The following is a 15,714-nucleotide window of genomic DNA, read 5'->3' as shown; positions in this document are numbered from 1 at the left end:
AGATCGGCCAGAGTGGTATGATGGATTGGAAAATGCTATGGAGAGATATGATGAGGAGCTTGGCGCGGAACGAACTCTGTGGAGGCGACTGGATGAGCCACAACTTCTTTGGCGTGGAAGGGAGCATCTGATTCCGAGTTTGGGAGATAGTGAGATCTGAGACGCTTAGCAATTCTATTGGATCATGCGACCACTTGTCACATACCTTGATATGACAGGATACTGATCGGGCCAGGCAGGTTTAATTTTTAATCGCTTTAGTGTGGGGTGTTGTGGGTGGATAAAGGCACCCGATTTGGACAAAGCCAAAGAATTTCATATATAAAATGCTCATCTTCTCTTCGTTTCCGACATCAGCAAGCAGTACGGAAAATATTACATAGAACTAGCCGTGTCAGGGCTTAAAGAGTCCAGTTCCAGTACCGACACCTCCTGACCCGCATGCATCAAAAGAACTATCTCAAGACGAAGTTGTTGTAGGCCATTAATTCTATTTCAATCTTAAACTGGAGATTGTGAAACGGGCCCATCGCTCTTCGGCGCTTGCTGGGCCCACGACGCAGATATACAGATGCACCCATGACCTAGGGCGAGTGCGGTACAGTGCATCTGGGAAAAAACAAGTGACTATAAGCTATAGCATTAATTTTGTGTTGGCCCATCGTTGTGTGAAGGGGCCGTGATATTATTGCCAGTAAATCTATTTGGAATGCGGTTAAGTTGGAGCAGGCAGAGTTGGTCTATTTATCATAGAACGTTCGGCGCTTAGATCAAACAACATGTATTTTAGTGTCCTGCCGCTGAAACACAGATTTTGGATATATATAGCAGCTATTGAGCTTCCATTCACACTGTCACTCTTGTCTGATATCAACTGCTTTCTCAGTCAGAGAGCTGCCTTCACAATCCATTCCCAGCCTCAGTCTACTTTCTAGACCTTCTCTCTGAATTGGCTCTAGGGTATCCAGAACATGAGCAATAAACGCCAGGTCTTCCTTTCGCTTCATCATCGCGATGCTCTCTCTATCGGTGGGAACAGGCAGCGATTCGGCCATGCGGCCTACCACTGGGGGATTGTCATTTCACCCAAAATTTCCAAGGGGCCAGATTGCTATGCTTTCGACGTAAGCGATGGAATTATACTTGATCCGGCGCGCCGAGTTAATCTCAACCAAGAAGGCAATTGGTTCTTTCGAGGAAGAGCAAACATCAATCCAGAAAAGAGCGGTCACCTTCTTGGAAGGGTTATGATTGGGAAGGTGCCCAATGAGGTTACCTACGTAGAACTCCATGGCCTTCTCGAAGCAATTCCACTTCCCCAAAAGAGTACTCTGCCGGAGCAAAACTGCGTCACTTGGACGAGAGCCGCCATTTGCAAGCTTCAGGAGAACGGTCTCGTGGAGCAATTCGACCTCGGCCGGTTCATGGACGAGTCGCTTGCTTTCGCGGATCAACGCCTGCAAAGCATCGAATCTAAGCCCGCCAGCATCAACTACACTGGTCGGCGTATGTGAATTTGTCAACGGCTAAAATTGAGACGAGAATTTCTACTGGAGCAGAGATCCTGCTACACGGAAAGATATGGTTGATGAAATTGTTGCTGTCTACCGAGAGAGAAGAGAAGATCTACAAGGAGAGTCAGAGTTTATCTCTATAGACCGGGGGCTTAATTACATACTACTGTATATGACAATAGATATCTAATCTAAGGATCCAGGTCAGTATCCTGTTTTATATTAGCGTATATAATAGACCTTGCTAACTCCCACATTTTTTCCTGTGGGAGTAGTCCTATAGGACTACATAGGACTCCCATTTTAAATAAAATACAACACATATAAGAAATATCGGATTTCTCTCCATAATTTTGTATTCTACGCATCTTATTAGAATGGATCAAGATCCTTATAACTATTGTTCCGCAAAGCCCACAAATGGGCCCGGTCCCCAGGCCTTACCCAGCCCACGGCCCATTGATAGGGCCTTATAAGTAGACTGCGACATCGCCTGTCCATAGGCACCTAGGAGGTGCCCATCGCCCGTCCACGGTGGGCGGTGGGCTATTTAGATTTTTGATTGCCCGTCTATAACGCCTACGGCCTACGGGTATACCTACCATTGTATAAAGTCACCTTAAATAGACGTATAACTCGCTGACTTTGCATAGTAAATAACTGTTATTTACACCTATTTTACAAACTATATTTAGAATCGCGGTTTTAATCTACAGTATCTATAATTTTACTAAAATAAGTAAGTATGTGAAACTAATAATATTTATAATATAACTTAAAACAAATTTTTTATCGAGATACATTATATTGTGTAGCATTTTTATTAACTTATAAATTATACTATAATAGTTTAAATATATCTTTAAGTTAGTGGTATATCCTACTATTTTCTATAAGTAAAATTGTCAGGGTGCGGGCTGGCAGGACGGTATGATAGGAGATGACTGGTAGGAACAGGTCATAACAGATCAGATTCCACTTGACAGGTACAGGCAGAGGCAGGCTATTATACAAGACGTAGCTCCCAGAGCTACAACAGGATCTAGAACTGAAGTTCAGATAAACAGGTCGGAGATCACGTGCCGTGATCTTCCTCTAACTAAGCATCACGGTTCGCACCGTGACAATACTTTACCTAGTCTCTAGGACCTAGACCTACCTCAGATTAAGAGACTCTAGATTAAGATGTAGACTTAGTTAAACTTCGAAATTTTCATCTAATAGTTAGAATCGTATAAAGCGATAGCTAGCGTCTATATAGGGAACGGAAGCGTCGGAGAGATAATAATAAATACACATATAATAAGAGGACTAAATAAAGCATTAATAATTAAATAAATGTAATAATAATGTTTTCTAGATTCCCTATTTACTATGAATAAAATACCCTAGAATTACTAGCTTTTTTATATGACTTATATATATCACGAGGTTAGTTATATTTACACTATTTATAGTGCTATAGCACCGAACTAAGGGCTTAGTGCTGCCGTAGCACTGGTGCTGCGGGACTTGTCAAGGCCTACTTCTAGGTAAGCCCTGCGAAAGCACCGATTCATGGTACTAGTTGGAAAAAATTGGCAAGACGGCGACAATGAAGGATAAAAATATTGGGCGAAAGTAGTTCTAAGAGTGAATAATGACGGTTAGGTGAAATCCACAAGAAAGAAATGGTGGAAAAAAGTGCATTTTAGAAGGAGCCTGAAACATGATGAGATGATGTGTCAGTGCATGGAACTAGAAGAGATCTACATCTTGTCGAAGGACCTACGAAAAAGCCTGCATATGATACACATGTAGCCATATGCAGGGAATATGGGTCCACCTCTTCCACACACAACTGGATTCAAAGATTCTTGTTCAACTTGCACCAGTCCCAAAAGTCCCAACCATTTCCCTAGCGGGGAAGGCTAATCAAGAGAAATTGAATTGAACTTTGGAAGACTTCTCAAATGCTCAACCCATACAATGTCTCTCTAAAAATCTGGAGATTTTTCTCAGTGGCAGAGTCTCTAATTACAAAGTGAATCTGCTCAAACCAACCCTTAAACTCTTGTTTCATGAGAACCTTGTACCAGCAGTCAGCCACTTTCTGGGTGGGATGGCAAAAGGCTCCACAACCAATGGCACCGAGGACCAAGCGGCGGTGATTATTGTTGGCTGCCGTGCGTAGAATCAATTGCATCTTGGATATCATGAGATATCGCTGGGCCGGGTCCACGTACGTGGTACCATTAGCGGTCAATCTAGGCTTGTTCCGTGTTGCCATGCTGATGACACTGACAGTGGGGTTCAGGTGTAGCTCATCGACTGCCGACATGAAGCTAAACTTGTGGTCCACGTTCTTTCGGAAAACGATCACATTGGGTGAATAGAGGGCCTCCAGATCGTCCATTGGGTAGAACCGAGTATGGAGAGTATCAATGAGTGTGCTTCGGTAGCAGATCTGTTCCTCCTGGGATCGAGCACCTCTGAGCCAGCCCCCACCGGGAGTGAAGGCATTGGCAAAATTGAGAACACATATTGGCATGGGATCGCTGGTGCTGCCGGTATCTTGCATCTCGAGGGCCCGGTCATATGTGTCACCTTGCAGGACTCTAACCACAGTGGTCAAATTTGGATATTCCTTGGAATTAGGGTCCAAGATAGGAGCGGTCCATTTGTTCGCAATATAACCAAACCGTGTTCCCTCCAATTCTGACCTGGACAGAATTTCAGTTGTGGCTTGCTTTGTTGTTGTTATCACCTTCTTCATTGCAATTTATTGAGGCTGTTTGACCCCTTTACCCTTGCATCCAAGAATACTAGGGCTCCGCTTCTTTTGAAGTACATGAGGCTGACTTCCGGGTGTAAGTGAAATTTCGGATGCAGTTTCGGGTGACGTGAGAAGGTCAGGACTCTCTGTCTGGTCATCAAGACCAGCCATTTGTATGTCTTTGGGGCTTCTGGAGCCAGATGGGAGTTTTCCAATCATGGCACCGACGAGTCCAGTGAGGCCACTACTGCTGAGACGACTGTTTCTGCTTGAGGAGGGTGATTTGTTCGCGTACTGCGAACCTACTGATTGTCTGGACTGTGTCGATCTGGAGATATTGGAGGTATTAGATTTATCGGACTGGGCAGTCATCTTCTCTTTTTGGCATGACTTTTTCTGTATTGAAGGTGATGGATATATAAAGACACAGTAGGGGAGTTGCTAGTTTGATGAAAACGAGGATTCCTGGGGCTTTCAATGGCTCCATGTTTACTCAATATTTGGCCAAGTTTAAGCCGTTCTGATTTTTACATCGTATAAACTGAAAGAATACCAGAAGACAAAGGCTTGAAACTCGAACAGCGGAAAGTCGAAGTTGAAAGAAACATCAGATCAGTCACGTGCATATTTCCGATCTGACCAATCAGAATGAATTCAAGCCTGCATAAGGCGGTGGGCTTATCTCCGATCTCGCCACCATGACAAAGCGTGCAACGCCGTTGGCTTGTCGCCTTCTTGTAGGACAATTTTAATCCTCCAAGGTCCCGATGTCTTCAATCTGATCATCCTTTAAATTTTTGAAAAAATACGCTAAATTCAGGCCCTCTCTTTCTTTTCACTCAGGGCCACCCAAAACAGTACTCCGCCACAATGAGCGCAATCCTGTCAGCAGACGATCTGAATGATTTCATTTCGCCGGGAGTCGCATGTATCAAACCAGTCGAAACCCTTCCACCAAAAGATTCAAAGAAAACGGAAGTATGTACTCTTATTAATCTCATTGGAACTATGTGAAGTTTGAGTTTGACTGATTTTCTACTTTTAGGATGCCTATGAAGTAACAACGGAAGACAAAGTGCAGCCTGAGAATCTACCCCCCGCACAGATTTCTTTGACAGACTGCCTCGCTTGCTCTGGCTGTGTTACTTCTGCCGAGGCAGTGTTGATATCACTCCAGTCTCATGCAGAGGTCCTCAATACACTTGATGCGCACCCGGAGATTCCCTTGGTGCATGAGCATCATGGGGTGACAGTGAATAACATCGAAGACTCTGGAGAGGGTAAGATCTTCGTGGCCAGTGTTAGCCCACAAGTCAGGGCCAGTCTGGCAACAATTTATGGGATCTCGGAGAAAGAAGCGGGGTATATGATCAACCAATTACTTAGTGGCCCGCAGGGCTTGCGAGGTGGGGGCAAGCACAGAAATGGGTTTACATGGGTTGTCGACACAAATGCCATGCGAGAGGCTGTACTGGTACTCACTGCAGATGAGGTTTCAGATTCGCTTAGCTCAGGAGACTCGTCAACAGCGGGCCAGTCGGATGACCCTCTGCCCAAACGCCCTATTCTATCCTCAGCATGTCCTGGATGGATATGTTACGCCGAGAAGACTCACCCTTTCATCCTTCCACATCTTTCTCGACTCAAATCGCCCCAGGCTCTGTCGGGGACATTCCTCAAAACCGTTTTGAGCAAGTCTCTCGGGGTTAATCCGTCTCGAATTTGGCATTTGGCAGTCATGCCCTGCTTTGACAAGAAGCTAGAAGCTAGTCGAGAAGAACTCACAGATGTTTCGTGGCGACAGGGAAATTCCACGGCCTCTGAAACACAGCCCGTTCGCGATGTGGACTGTGTGATCACTGCTCGTGAGCTTCTGTCTCTGGCTTCATCTCGAGGTTTCTCATTGCCAAGCCTGCCATTGCAACCTCTGCCATCCTCTTTCACCCCGCCCTTCCCTGAAAAAATCCTTGATTCTTTCCTTTCCTTCGAGCGCTCTCGGGCAAAACAATCTATTGCTACAGGTACCTCTGGAGGCTACCTACACCATATTCTAATGAATTTCCAAGCTCGCAACCCAGGCAGTGAGCTTGTGATCAACCGCGGACGGAATGTCGATGTCGTCGAGTACGTGCTCTTGTCTCAAGAGGGTCCAACAATTTTGAAAGCGGCTCGTTATTACGGCTTTCGAAATATCCAGAACCTTGTCCGGAAGCTCAAACCCGCACGTGTGTCCAGGCTTCCCGGTGCAAAACCAGCCGCTAGACCCGCCACAGGTCGCCGCCAGCCTATATCTCGTAACAACGTCACCACAAGCAGCTCAGGAGCTGATTACGCCTACGTGGAGGTCATGGCCTGTCCTGGTGGGTGCACGAATGGCGGCGGCCAGATCCGAGTCGAGGACGCCAAAGAAGCCATCGGTTCTTCGCAAGGAATGGCCCTAGACGCGTCTATGAAGCCATCACCACACGAGCAGCGCGCGTGGCTTGCTCGCGTTGACGAGGCTTATTTCTCCATGGAATCAGAGTCTGAATCTGAACTGGATACTCAGTCCCAAAAGTCTTCATTGGCTGACAAAGACGCTAAAATTCATCAAGGCTTACGGCACTGGTCAGAATACATGAATATCCCCCTCTCTAAGCTCGTTTATACTACCTACCGCCAGGTAGAAAGTGATGTTGGCAAGGATCAAACACCTGCTAATGATACAAGCCGGGTCGTGGAGCTTGCGGGGAAGATTGGTGGTGGTTGGTAACTTTTGTCTGCTTCATATCGCTATTACAAGATCTACCATTGCAGTGGTCTTAATTGGTAATCTCTTCATTGCTTCATTTGCATGGCGCCGGGATCTGAGTTTTCTTGCATTTTCCTGGGGGATACACCATTTTCATTTCTAATGTCACGGTCAATGATATTTGATGTGCTGAATGACTTTAATCTTATGACATGATAGATGCACAGAAAAGTTCGAATACGTATAGATACAATCAATGATATTAATGAAGCTGTTCAAATATCTAACTCCATAAAGTAGGCTTTGCGCAGAGGACTCTTTTGTACTTCAAGCCCGCCTGGGCCTGAATGTGATGACTAATCTATACATGTGCTTCCATTGATGACTAAGCACCTAAAATCCCGCGCTCCAGAAAGAAAAAGAATCGGAGTATCTCAGTCTTGGAAGCTAGTTTCGACCTCACAACCCTCATCCTTCTACCGGACACGATCAAATCACGCGCAACATAATCACTTTACTACCACGCTACTCTCAACCCAAAAGATGTCTCGCGAAACCTACCAGGTCCCCTCGATGGGCACCCAGAACAACTTCGATACCCAGGCCGGAGGTTTCGGCAACGGCATGGCCATCGACAGCCCCTCGGTCACCTACCTGTGCGGCGAATGCTCTGCCCGTGTTCCTCTGAAGCGCGGCGACCAGATTCGTTGCAAGGATTGCGGTCACCGTGTGCTGTACAAGGAGCGGACCAAGCGGTAAGGTTTTCTTTCCGGGAAATTACCATGCGATATGCGCGAGACCTAAGCTGACTTCTTTTTTTCTTTCTTCATAATAGTATGGTCCAGTTCCAGGCTCGTTAGACGCCTCATTTGCCCAAAAAGTAATCAGTCGTTTGGAGGTTGCAAGGGATCAAGCGGAATCGGCCTGAGATCCTTCTTTGGGCTGGAAGTCTTAATTTTTTGACGAATTATGCATACAATGGCGCTTTTGGAGTTGAATTATACAAACCAGCTTTTCTATGGTCTCGGTGTACAAAAACCACGTACAATGTTCTGGCCATGTCCTTTGGTCCTAGTCCAAGCCAAGTCTGGACTTGTGAGGACAGGCTTCAGCTCTCTTTTTTTCTTACAAAAAAACCCCCCCAGATTCGGTTTCAGAGAATCAAACGCATTTGCTCATGGACCCTAGATCTTCAGATATTTAAGCGTACATCAGTGCACTCATCAGAACAGGTGAAACATGCATAACCCAAGACCCGAAAGAAAAACCCATAAAAATATTAAATCCAAACCTACGAAACTATTTTCACAAGATACTACTTTAGAGCTGGTTAGTTACTTCAATGAATTGCTCCAAATTCTTCAGGGACTGCCCGCTCTCGATTGCCCAGCGTGCGCGACGCACGCCTTCTTTCCAGCGGCCACCGCCGGGGCCACGCTCGGTGATGACCTGGCCATCATCGCCAGGTCCCATGTTGCTGGTATCGGCCTCGCAAATGCCTGAGGTGACAAGTAGACCAGCCACATTCATAAGAACAAACTCCAAGATTGGATCATCACGTGGGAGCTCATTCCGAAGTATGCTCATCAGCTTTGCTGCGTTTTGCTTGGGCATTTTACCTCCGCCAACATCACTAAGAGGATGACTAGAGAGTCCAAAGTCCGATGCCTCAAGCTGGAAGGTGTCGACCTTGACGAGTGTGCGAGGATTGTTGATATCATCTTCACTTGAGTCATCACCAACCTCTTCTGATGCTTTGTATGCAGGGTTCGGGCACTCAGAGAGCCTCCAGCAGTTTGTCTTTCCAGCGCAGCTGATTTCGTCCATGTCCTCTGCGCCACAAACGATCATGGCTTTCTTTGCTCCACTTTGTCTGAAAGCCTCGGCAAATACTGGACCAAGGCTCTGATATGCCACGCCAACTACACGTGCTTCCAGTGCCCAGTCAACAGGATTTGCAAGGGGGCCCATCAAGTTAAAAATCGTTCGGAGGCCAAGACCTCTGCGGACAGGATTGGAGTGCATCATTCCAGGGTGGAAATTCGGGGCAAACAAGAACGAATAGTTGGTTTTCTCGTAGACCTGGTACAGATTCTCTGCGGTGATTGCTGCGATCTTGGGTGCCAACGGCTGGATGGCATTGAGGACGTCGGCGGCCCCAGAAGTCGATGTTTGAGCGCGGTTGCCATGTTTAGCTGTCATGAGAAGAGGAGATGCAACGATTGAAGATGTCGTGGAAATGTTAAAGGTCGAATGAGAATCTCCTCCGGTTCCAACAATATCACACTATACAATAAAGCCTGTCAATATGACTCAATGACACAATGGAGGGGATGTGCATACCAATCCACCCTCATAATTTCCAGCTCTCAGATTACGAGACTTGATAATCTTGATAAGTGGACCTTTCTCAATTTGGCAAGCAGCCTCTCGCATGCATTCAGAACATTTCGCAATCACATCCGCCTCTCTGTCCTTGCCGGTTGAGTGGAGCAATGTGAGGAGTGCGGCGGTCTGAATATGAGATAGACGGTTCTCGAAGATGAGCGCAAAGGCAGAAGCAATCTCGTCTGCACTCACGGCGGGGAGATCTTGTGCGCTGACTCGAATGCCGGCAGCTGCGGGGTAGGCGAGTCGCTGGAGGAGCGGGGCGATCGAAATGGGCTCAAGCCGCTGAGAAGGAGATGAGATAGGTGTCGCCATCCTTGAAATCTTTGTAAGCGACTGTATATTCACAAGATCCCAGCAATCCCAATGGGGTTTCACAAGCTTAAAAGATACCTGCAATTGTAACTTCTCAAGTGACTCAAAGAGAGCCCGATGTAGGCGGCAAAACAACTCACCGCCTTCAGAGCACTATACCATTTTAGGACCCTAAAAATATCATTTGCATTTCCGGGGACTCGTCTTGACCCGTCTTGACCTGTGCATATCACCTTTTTTGAATTGGTTTGGGCATTGGTAAATATACCATCTAAACAAAACAAAAATTTCACAATGCCGCCTCGGTTAAGATTCTCGTCGCTTCAACAAATTCCTCGATACCAAAATGAATTCCGAATTATCAGGAGCGCATCCAGCGCTGCGGCCCCGGCAGTTACGCCAGCTGCTTCAATTGAGCAGATGACACGCTCACCAGCTCCCGTATCAAGATTTCCTCCTACTCAGCCACCTTCGCACCGCAATCCAGAATACCGTCGGTCGCAGCTCCTACGGTCCTACACCTCCCTTCTCCGCACATCTCCTCTCATCGTGCTGTTCCAACACAACAACCTCAAGTCCATGGAATGGGCCGCCATCCGACGAGAATTAACCATTGCCCTGCAGAAAGTGGATGAGAAGATTGCCGCCGAAGGCCGGACGGCGCCTGACCTCGCTCCTTACATTAAGATCCAGACCATCCAGACCAGCATCTTCGAGGTGGCTCTGCGTATTGTCGAGTACTTCCGCCCCAACAAGGCTTCCCTGGGCTCGGGAAAGCCTCCAAGTGCAATTGATCCCGTGACACAAACCTCTGCCGAGCTCCCTGCGATCTCCGGCTCGAAGGATGACCCGGCCTTGACACACGACCTGTCTCGCACTGCCCACGAAGCAGTGAAGAACATGAAGGGCATGCACGAGCTTTCTCCTCTGCTAGTCGGCCCTGTTGCTGTCCTTTCCATCCCTGCCGTCTCGCCTGAACACATGAAAGCAGCGCTGTCAATCCTCGCCCCCAAGGAATCCGGCTTCAAGGCCCCTACCCGCAAGGCAAACCCGGAATACCACGAGCCCATTGTTCAGAACGGTCTCCAGAAGATTAACTTGCTGGCTGCTCGTGTGGACAACCAGGTGTTTGATATCGATCAGACCAAGTGGGTCGGTAGCATCGAGGGTGGCATGGACGGTCTTCGCTCCCAGCTTGTCACTGCCTTGCAGAGCATGAGCTCCAGCGTTGCAACTACTCTGGAGGGAGCTGGCAAGAGCATTTACTTCACCTTAGAGAGCCGCCGGAGTGTTTTGGAAGAAGAAGAGAAGGGACCGGAGGGCGACAAGAGCGAATCGTCTTAATCTGGTCTTGGTCATTCTGACTCATTTTCCTGTATAATAGATCATATTCTGCGTTTCGTCCTCAAGACACCTACTTTCTACATCAGGATCAATGTATACTTGCAAGAAATCAACCTTGATACACCGTATATCAAGTCTAACCTACGAATCGTTGCGTTCGCATTTCCTAGACCGGAGGCAAAAATGCAGACCGCACCTAAAAGACAAGTTTCGTCCCGGTGTATGTCCACCAAGTTCCTCATCTAGTTCTGTCTCAAACGCAGTTTAGCATTCATGCCCACAATGCAGCGCACAAGATCCCAATCTCCATTCAAACCAACCCAGTCCGTAACAAGAATGCCCGTCGAGCAGTCCGCATCATGCTCTTTACCTCGGCGACAGATATAATCCACGATGGCCGGGTTAACCTTAGCGGCAATCTTCTCCGGCCAAGTATCCGTCTTCCAGAAATTACTAGCACTCAAGAAATTGATGTAAAAGGGGAAAGCCTTGGTCGCATGCATGTCAGGCTGAACACCGAACGGATAGCGACAACAGCTAGCCCGGTCAATCTGCTCCGAGACGAATTTGATCTTTTTCTCGATATTCAAACTTTCCAGCACCTCATAGAAATCCTGAATGCAGAGCTGGCCACTGGGACACTTAGCGATGGGAGTATTTTCCGCCCACGTAGCCGCATCAATGCCCCAGCCATGACCACCATGTTCCTTCGTCAGCTTCTGCTGCAAGTCAAACCGACGCATCAGAATAACCTTGCCACGCGCCTCGCCCAGAGTCGGGATCTTGGGCCGCACCCACCACCGACTACCAGCCTTAGCATAGTGGTCGTGCAGGATACAAGAGAGCTGCTCGTCAGTCGCGTTACCGGTTCCCTCCCGCTTGACAGAGACGATCAGCGTCTCGGACGGATTGCGCTCGAGGAACTCGTCCACTTCACGCATCAGGTCGCGGAAGTACTTGCTTCCTGTCAGTGAGACGGGAAACACGCTGTGTACGAGGATCAGCTCGTCGCGCGTCACGTCGTCGGGGTACTGTGGTTGCACGCGGATATCGAAGAACCGTACGCCGTTTTCGAGTTGCTTTTTCGGGCTCACGGCCTGGCAGCGCACAGAGGGAGGCGCGATGTGGCATGTGGGTGAGTTATGCGTGCCTGGGATTGAAAGGGCGGATAAGAGGGTGTCGTCACGGAGCTCACGCATCCAGGCGTTTAGGTTCGCGGAGGAGAAGATTGCCAGGAAGGATTCTGGCACCACGAAGACGCCCGTGAAGCGGTGTTTGGGGTTCTCGCTTAGAGCTTTCATTCCTGCGGACTCTGCTGTCGGGACAGGGACTTGAATCTGGTATTTCTGGCCTTCAGTCTCGAAGATTAGACGCATGCGCTCCTTGTCAGAATGGATGAAGGAGCGTAGCTCGGTCTTCTTCGTTGCGAATGGCTCCACGTGAATGTCAACATCCTTCCCTTCGAAATGATGGCTGTCCTGCTCAATGGACGCAACCTCATCGTTGCGGGTTTTGTTGGTCAAGACCTGTGTGATGTTCCTGGCCATTGTGCTGAAGGCATTGAACCCATCCTTCTCCGGGGCCTGGAAACGCTCAATGCGCTTCAGGACGATTGGAGTGGAAGTGTTGTTGCGGATAGTGAGGTGTTCGGCAACCATGGTGAGTTTGCAATTTAGAGAATTGAAATTGAAGATCAGCGTGAGTCCCTGTGCGAAAAAAAAAAAATATCTCTAGATGGATCGAAATCAGCTGGCTGGAGAGCTGAGATCGAAGTGGGTGGCCCCTCCACTGGGGATCAGCGGGGGATCTCCGATAGGGGCCCCCTTGTTCTTGGCGCGTGAAGCTGATTCGCGAGGATATCTCGATTGCGAGACAGAGCGGAGATCTTCAAGATCTCTATGGAGCACAGAGTGCGGTGTATGATGCAGGCAACTAGTGTCGCGGCTAACTCGGCCCCAGCGATCTGGGCCTAGTTTAACCTTACTGCGTACATCGGATAAATCGTACACGGCATTCAATTTATTGCTTGCTTGAATGGAAGCCATCCTGTTTAGATAGCTTTTACCGTGAGAGGAAAAGTTGAAAGTAGTTAAATTTTTTATGGACCTTAAGACAATTCTAAGTTGAGGTCATTAACTTGATAACCTTGGTCTGGTTAATCCATCCCATGGATCTGGCTTCATCAAGAAATATAGTATATTTTGACTACATACCCGGACAGCACATACATTTATGTAGTTATTGAACCATTGGGAGATCTCTGGGTTTTCTATCAGAGAACTTGTTAATCCAAAAGGCTGCACCGCTAGTAGGGAACCTTCGGGTGGAAGTAGTCCATGATGAACTCCACCTGCTTAAGCTTCCACATTTTTGAACTGGTAACCGAGTTTCATGACAACCTGTATGAAATCAGCACTGTTGGGGATCCAATGCAGCAATGAGTTGTTACCATTGTAGGAGCTGCCATTGCTGGGATTGAGGGTCTTCGCAAATTTGACTCAGTAGAGCAACATTTTCTCCTGGATCTCACAGTCGATCTTGGCGAATACATACGTGTCATAGTTGGCGTAGAGAGCGACGAGCGCATACAGGATTTCAGATCGGTGGAAGGCACCTCAGTTCCGGCTTCGGGACGCATGAGTCCAGTAGTGCGTGTAGAAGCTCCCAGTGGCGAGCTTTTATCAACCAGTGGCATAGGCCACGAGCCGAAAAGAGAAAGATCACGGGTAGCAGCGTTAAGGTCCTAGAAGGCATTAACGATGTTACTGTGATCGGACTAGAGCTTGAAGTAGTTGCCGTACTTGAGTCCACAATATTACAGTACCCATACTCACCAGCGGTGTAGTCGGTGCTAGTAGAGGCACCGGATTTGTCCCTAGTGTCATCTTTAAGCACGGTCACGTTATTGGCTGAGCCACTGACCAGGGATTTGATGTACTTAGATGGGATGCAAGCACGGAGTTGTTTGGAACAGGCTTGGAGATCAGAGAGACTTGAGAAGAGCTGAAAGACTCACCAGAAACAGTGATGTGGTAGGATCACCACCAAGTTTGGCTATTTTCTTCTGCACCCAATAGGAAATTTCCTATTGGGCCCGTTGCTGAAGCCGAAACAATCTTAATGTTGAAAGCTGAGGCACTAGGACAGGTAGGTCCAAAGCCCGTGGCCTTCAAGATCTTGTTCCAAGACTCGCTGGGCTACGTTGCATTCCACCGATTCCGAAAACCTGTATCGGCAGCAAAAGATGTGCCCAAGAAAGAGGTGACTTTGGACTCGACACCATTGAAGTCCTTATCCAGAGTGGACTGGTTTAAGAATTGGAACATCTCGACGGGGCCGTAGGAGGTTGGAGTGGCCTTGTCCCAGAGCTGGGCTTGGGCGAGAGCAGTACCAGGGCCAGTGAGGCCCAATTCTTGATCAGCGGAGCCACAATTTCCGGATCCCCGCGAAAAAGGATCTTGAAGCACAAAGCTAGGAGTCGAGGACTTGTATAGTGGATTTCGGGCCTCGCAGGGTCGGCCTCGGTTTCTTTACTAATTCAAGGCTGTGAAGATCATTTTGATATCATCTCCACCTCTGACACGTGCAAACATTTCGGGCAGGTTCCGAAATTCTCTTGTTCCTTGCAGACTTAAAGCGGATGTTTGCAATGGAACATTGGGAATGAGCTCAGTGGTAATGACCGAAGACCGAACTCGAATTCAGGTTCGGGTTCTGATATTCACGATGGAAACACCCTTGTGTATAATCATCAGACATGGGCTAAAGCCCAAGCACTGGCATTGCAATCCTACATTTATGTAAGTCCAATTTAGGGTGGTGTAGCAGCGTTATAGGTGGAGATCTGAAGGCTGTGGTGGTGCCTGCATGTAACGGGATAGACAGCAGTTGACCTGGGGAATCACAGATCTACATCATTGCACCTATATTAATATACCAAGAGTGTCTCAGTGCATTGAATGCAACCTGATCTGATAGGGAATACGCTCCTTCACTTGGTGCGGAAAAAAGACTGATAGGAGAATGATCACAAGCTGGACTCTTTGCCAGTCAAGCCAAAGAAAAGGTGAATAATAAAAAGATGATCCGTATCCCAACTACTCCTGGCACAGGATCGAAACCATGACCAGTTTCGCCATAACTGGGCTTCCCAATGCGGTTTCACCCGTGGCCATTGTTTCGCCCAGTAATCAGATGGCCTTGTGTCTCTCACCCACTCAGCCACCCAGGGGGGATTCTGGCTAACTACCTTGGCCTATGGTTAAATGGACCGAACTTCCGTGTTTGTACCATAGAAAATTTACCACCAATTACCTCCACTGATAGTATACAAGTGCCCTTTTCGCTCTATTCCTTAGTCTATTCATCGTACGTTGCCCAACTGTCCATGTATAACCTGTATAATATGTGGTTGCTTGACACTCCCCAACAGACACTCTGTAAAGGATCCAGCCAGCAAGATTTGCATAGCTATGTGAAATAAAGACAAAGAAATGAGACCATAATGTCAGGGCCATACTTCTCCATACTTGTATAGATGCGGGTGATCACGTGGTTAGCGTCGGTTAGCGTCGGCGTGCGGGCAGAACAGTCGATGCTCGAGGACCAGATAAACAGACACAATGCTCCTTTTCTCTTCAGTGATTTCAAACAAGGCCTTTGAATTT

The 15,714-nt window shown here is 47.8% G+C and overlaps 8 protein-coding genes across 8 annotated transcripts; 4 read left to right on the top strand and 4 right to left on the bottom strand.

The window, feature by feature from the left end:
• Positions 1 to 971: 971 nt before the first annotated feature.
• Positions 972 to 1,514, top strand: Pdw03_0814 (serine threonine protein kinase; the record flags this gene model as incomplete). The annotated part of the gene is made up of 1 exon (XM_014675179.1): positions 972 to 1,514. The coding sequence occupies one exon, from the start codon at positions 972 to 974 to the stop codon at positions 1,512 to 1,514; it is 543 nt and encodes a 180-aa protein (XP_014530665.1).
• Positions 1,515 to 3,462: 1,948 nt separating this feature from the next.
• Positions 3,463 to 4,269, bottom strand: Pdw03_0813 (mitochondrial chaperone BCS1; the record flags this gene model as incomplete). The annotated part of the gene is made up of 1 exon (XM_014675178.1): positions 3,463 to 4,269. The coding sequence occupies one exon, from the start codon at positions 4,267 to 4,269 to the stop codon at positions 3,463 to 3,465; it is 807 nt and encodes a 268-aa protein (XP_014530664.1).
• Positions 4,270 to 5,139: 870 nt separating this feature from the next.
• Positions 5,140 to 7,021, top strand: Pdw03_0812 (Iron-sulfur cluster assembly associated protein Nar1, putative; the record flags this gene model as incomplete). The annotated part of the gene is made up of 2 exons (XM_014675177.1): positions 5,140 to 5,247; positions 5,315 to 7,021. 2 exons carry the CDS (start codon positions 5,140 to 5,142, stop codon positions 7,019 to 7,021), a joined length of 1,815 nt encoding a protein of 604 aa, XP_014530663.1.
• A 522-nt stretch (positions 7,022 to 7,543) lies between these two features.
• Pdw03_0811 (RNA polymerase archaeal subunit P/eukaryotic subunit RPC10) lies at positions 7,544 to 7,860 on the top strand (the record flags this gene model as incomplete). Its single annotated transcript, XM_014675176.2, has 2 exons — positions 7,544 to 7,755; positions 7,836 to 7,860. The coding sequence occupies 2 exons, from the start codon at positions 7,544 to 7,546 to the stop codon at positions 7,858 to 7,860; spliced, it is 237 nt and encodes a 78-aa protein (XP_014530662.2).
• A 460-nt stretch (positions 7,861 to 8,320) lies between these two features.
• Positions 8,321 to 9,703, bottom strand: Pdw03_0810 (Anthranilate phosphoribosyltransferase, putative; the record flags this gene model as incomplete). The annotated part of the gene is made up of 2 exons (XM_014675175.1): positions 8,321 to 9,286; positions 9,344 to 9,703. The coding sequence occupies 2 exons, from the start codon at positions 9,701 to 9,703 to the stop codon at positions 8,321 to 8,323; spliced, it is 1,326 nt and encodes a 441-aa protein (XP_014530661.1).
• A 294-nt stretch (positions 9,704 to 9,997) lies between these two features.
• Pdw03_0809 (mitochondrial 54S ribosomal protein uL10m) lies at positions 9,998 to 11,047 on the top strand (the record flags this gene model as incomplete). The annotated part of the gene is made up of 1 exon (XM_014675174.1): positions 9,998 to 11,047. One exon carries the CDS (start codon positions 9,998 to 10,000, stop codon positions 11,045 to 11,047), a length of 1,050 nt encoding a protein of 349 aa, XP_014530660.1.
• A 242-nt stretch (positions 11,048 to 11,289) lies between these two features.
• On the bottom strand, positions 11,290 to 12,705 carry Pdw03_0808 (Phosphatidylinositol phospholipase C; the record flags this gene model as incomplete). Its single annotated transcript, XM_014675173.1, has 1 exon — positions 11,290 to 12,705. The coding sequence occupies one exon, from the start codon at positions 12,703 to 12,705 to the stop codon at positions 11,290 to 11,292; it is 1,416 nt and encodes a 471-aa protein (XP_014530659.1).
• Positions 12,706 to 13,401: 696 nt separating this feature from the next.
• Positions 13,402 to 13,932, bottom strand: Pdw03_0807 (uncharacterized protein; the record flags this gene model as incomplete). Its single annotated transcript, XM_066099718.1, has 4 exons — positions 13,402 to 13,446; positions 13,497 to 13,516; positions 13,601 to 13,790; positions 13,849 to 13,932. 4 exons carry the CDS (start codon positions 13,930 to 13,932, stop codon positions 13,402 to 13,404), a joined length of 339 nt encoding a protein of 112 aa, XP_065957445.1.
• Positions 13,933 to 15,714: the final 1,782 nt, after the last annotated feature.

The sequence above is a fragment of the Penicillium digitatum genome, chromosome 4 (assembly GCF_016767815.1).
Source record: "Penicillium digitatum chromosome 4, complete sequence".
Taxonomy (NCBI): domain Eukaryota; kingdom Fungi; phylum Ascomycota; class Eurotiomycetes; order Eurotiales; family Aspergillaceae; genus Penicillium; species Penicillium digitatum.
The sequence above is the reverse complement of the archived record's forward strand: the minus strand, read 5'-3'. Positions and strand labels throughout refer to the sequence as shown.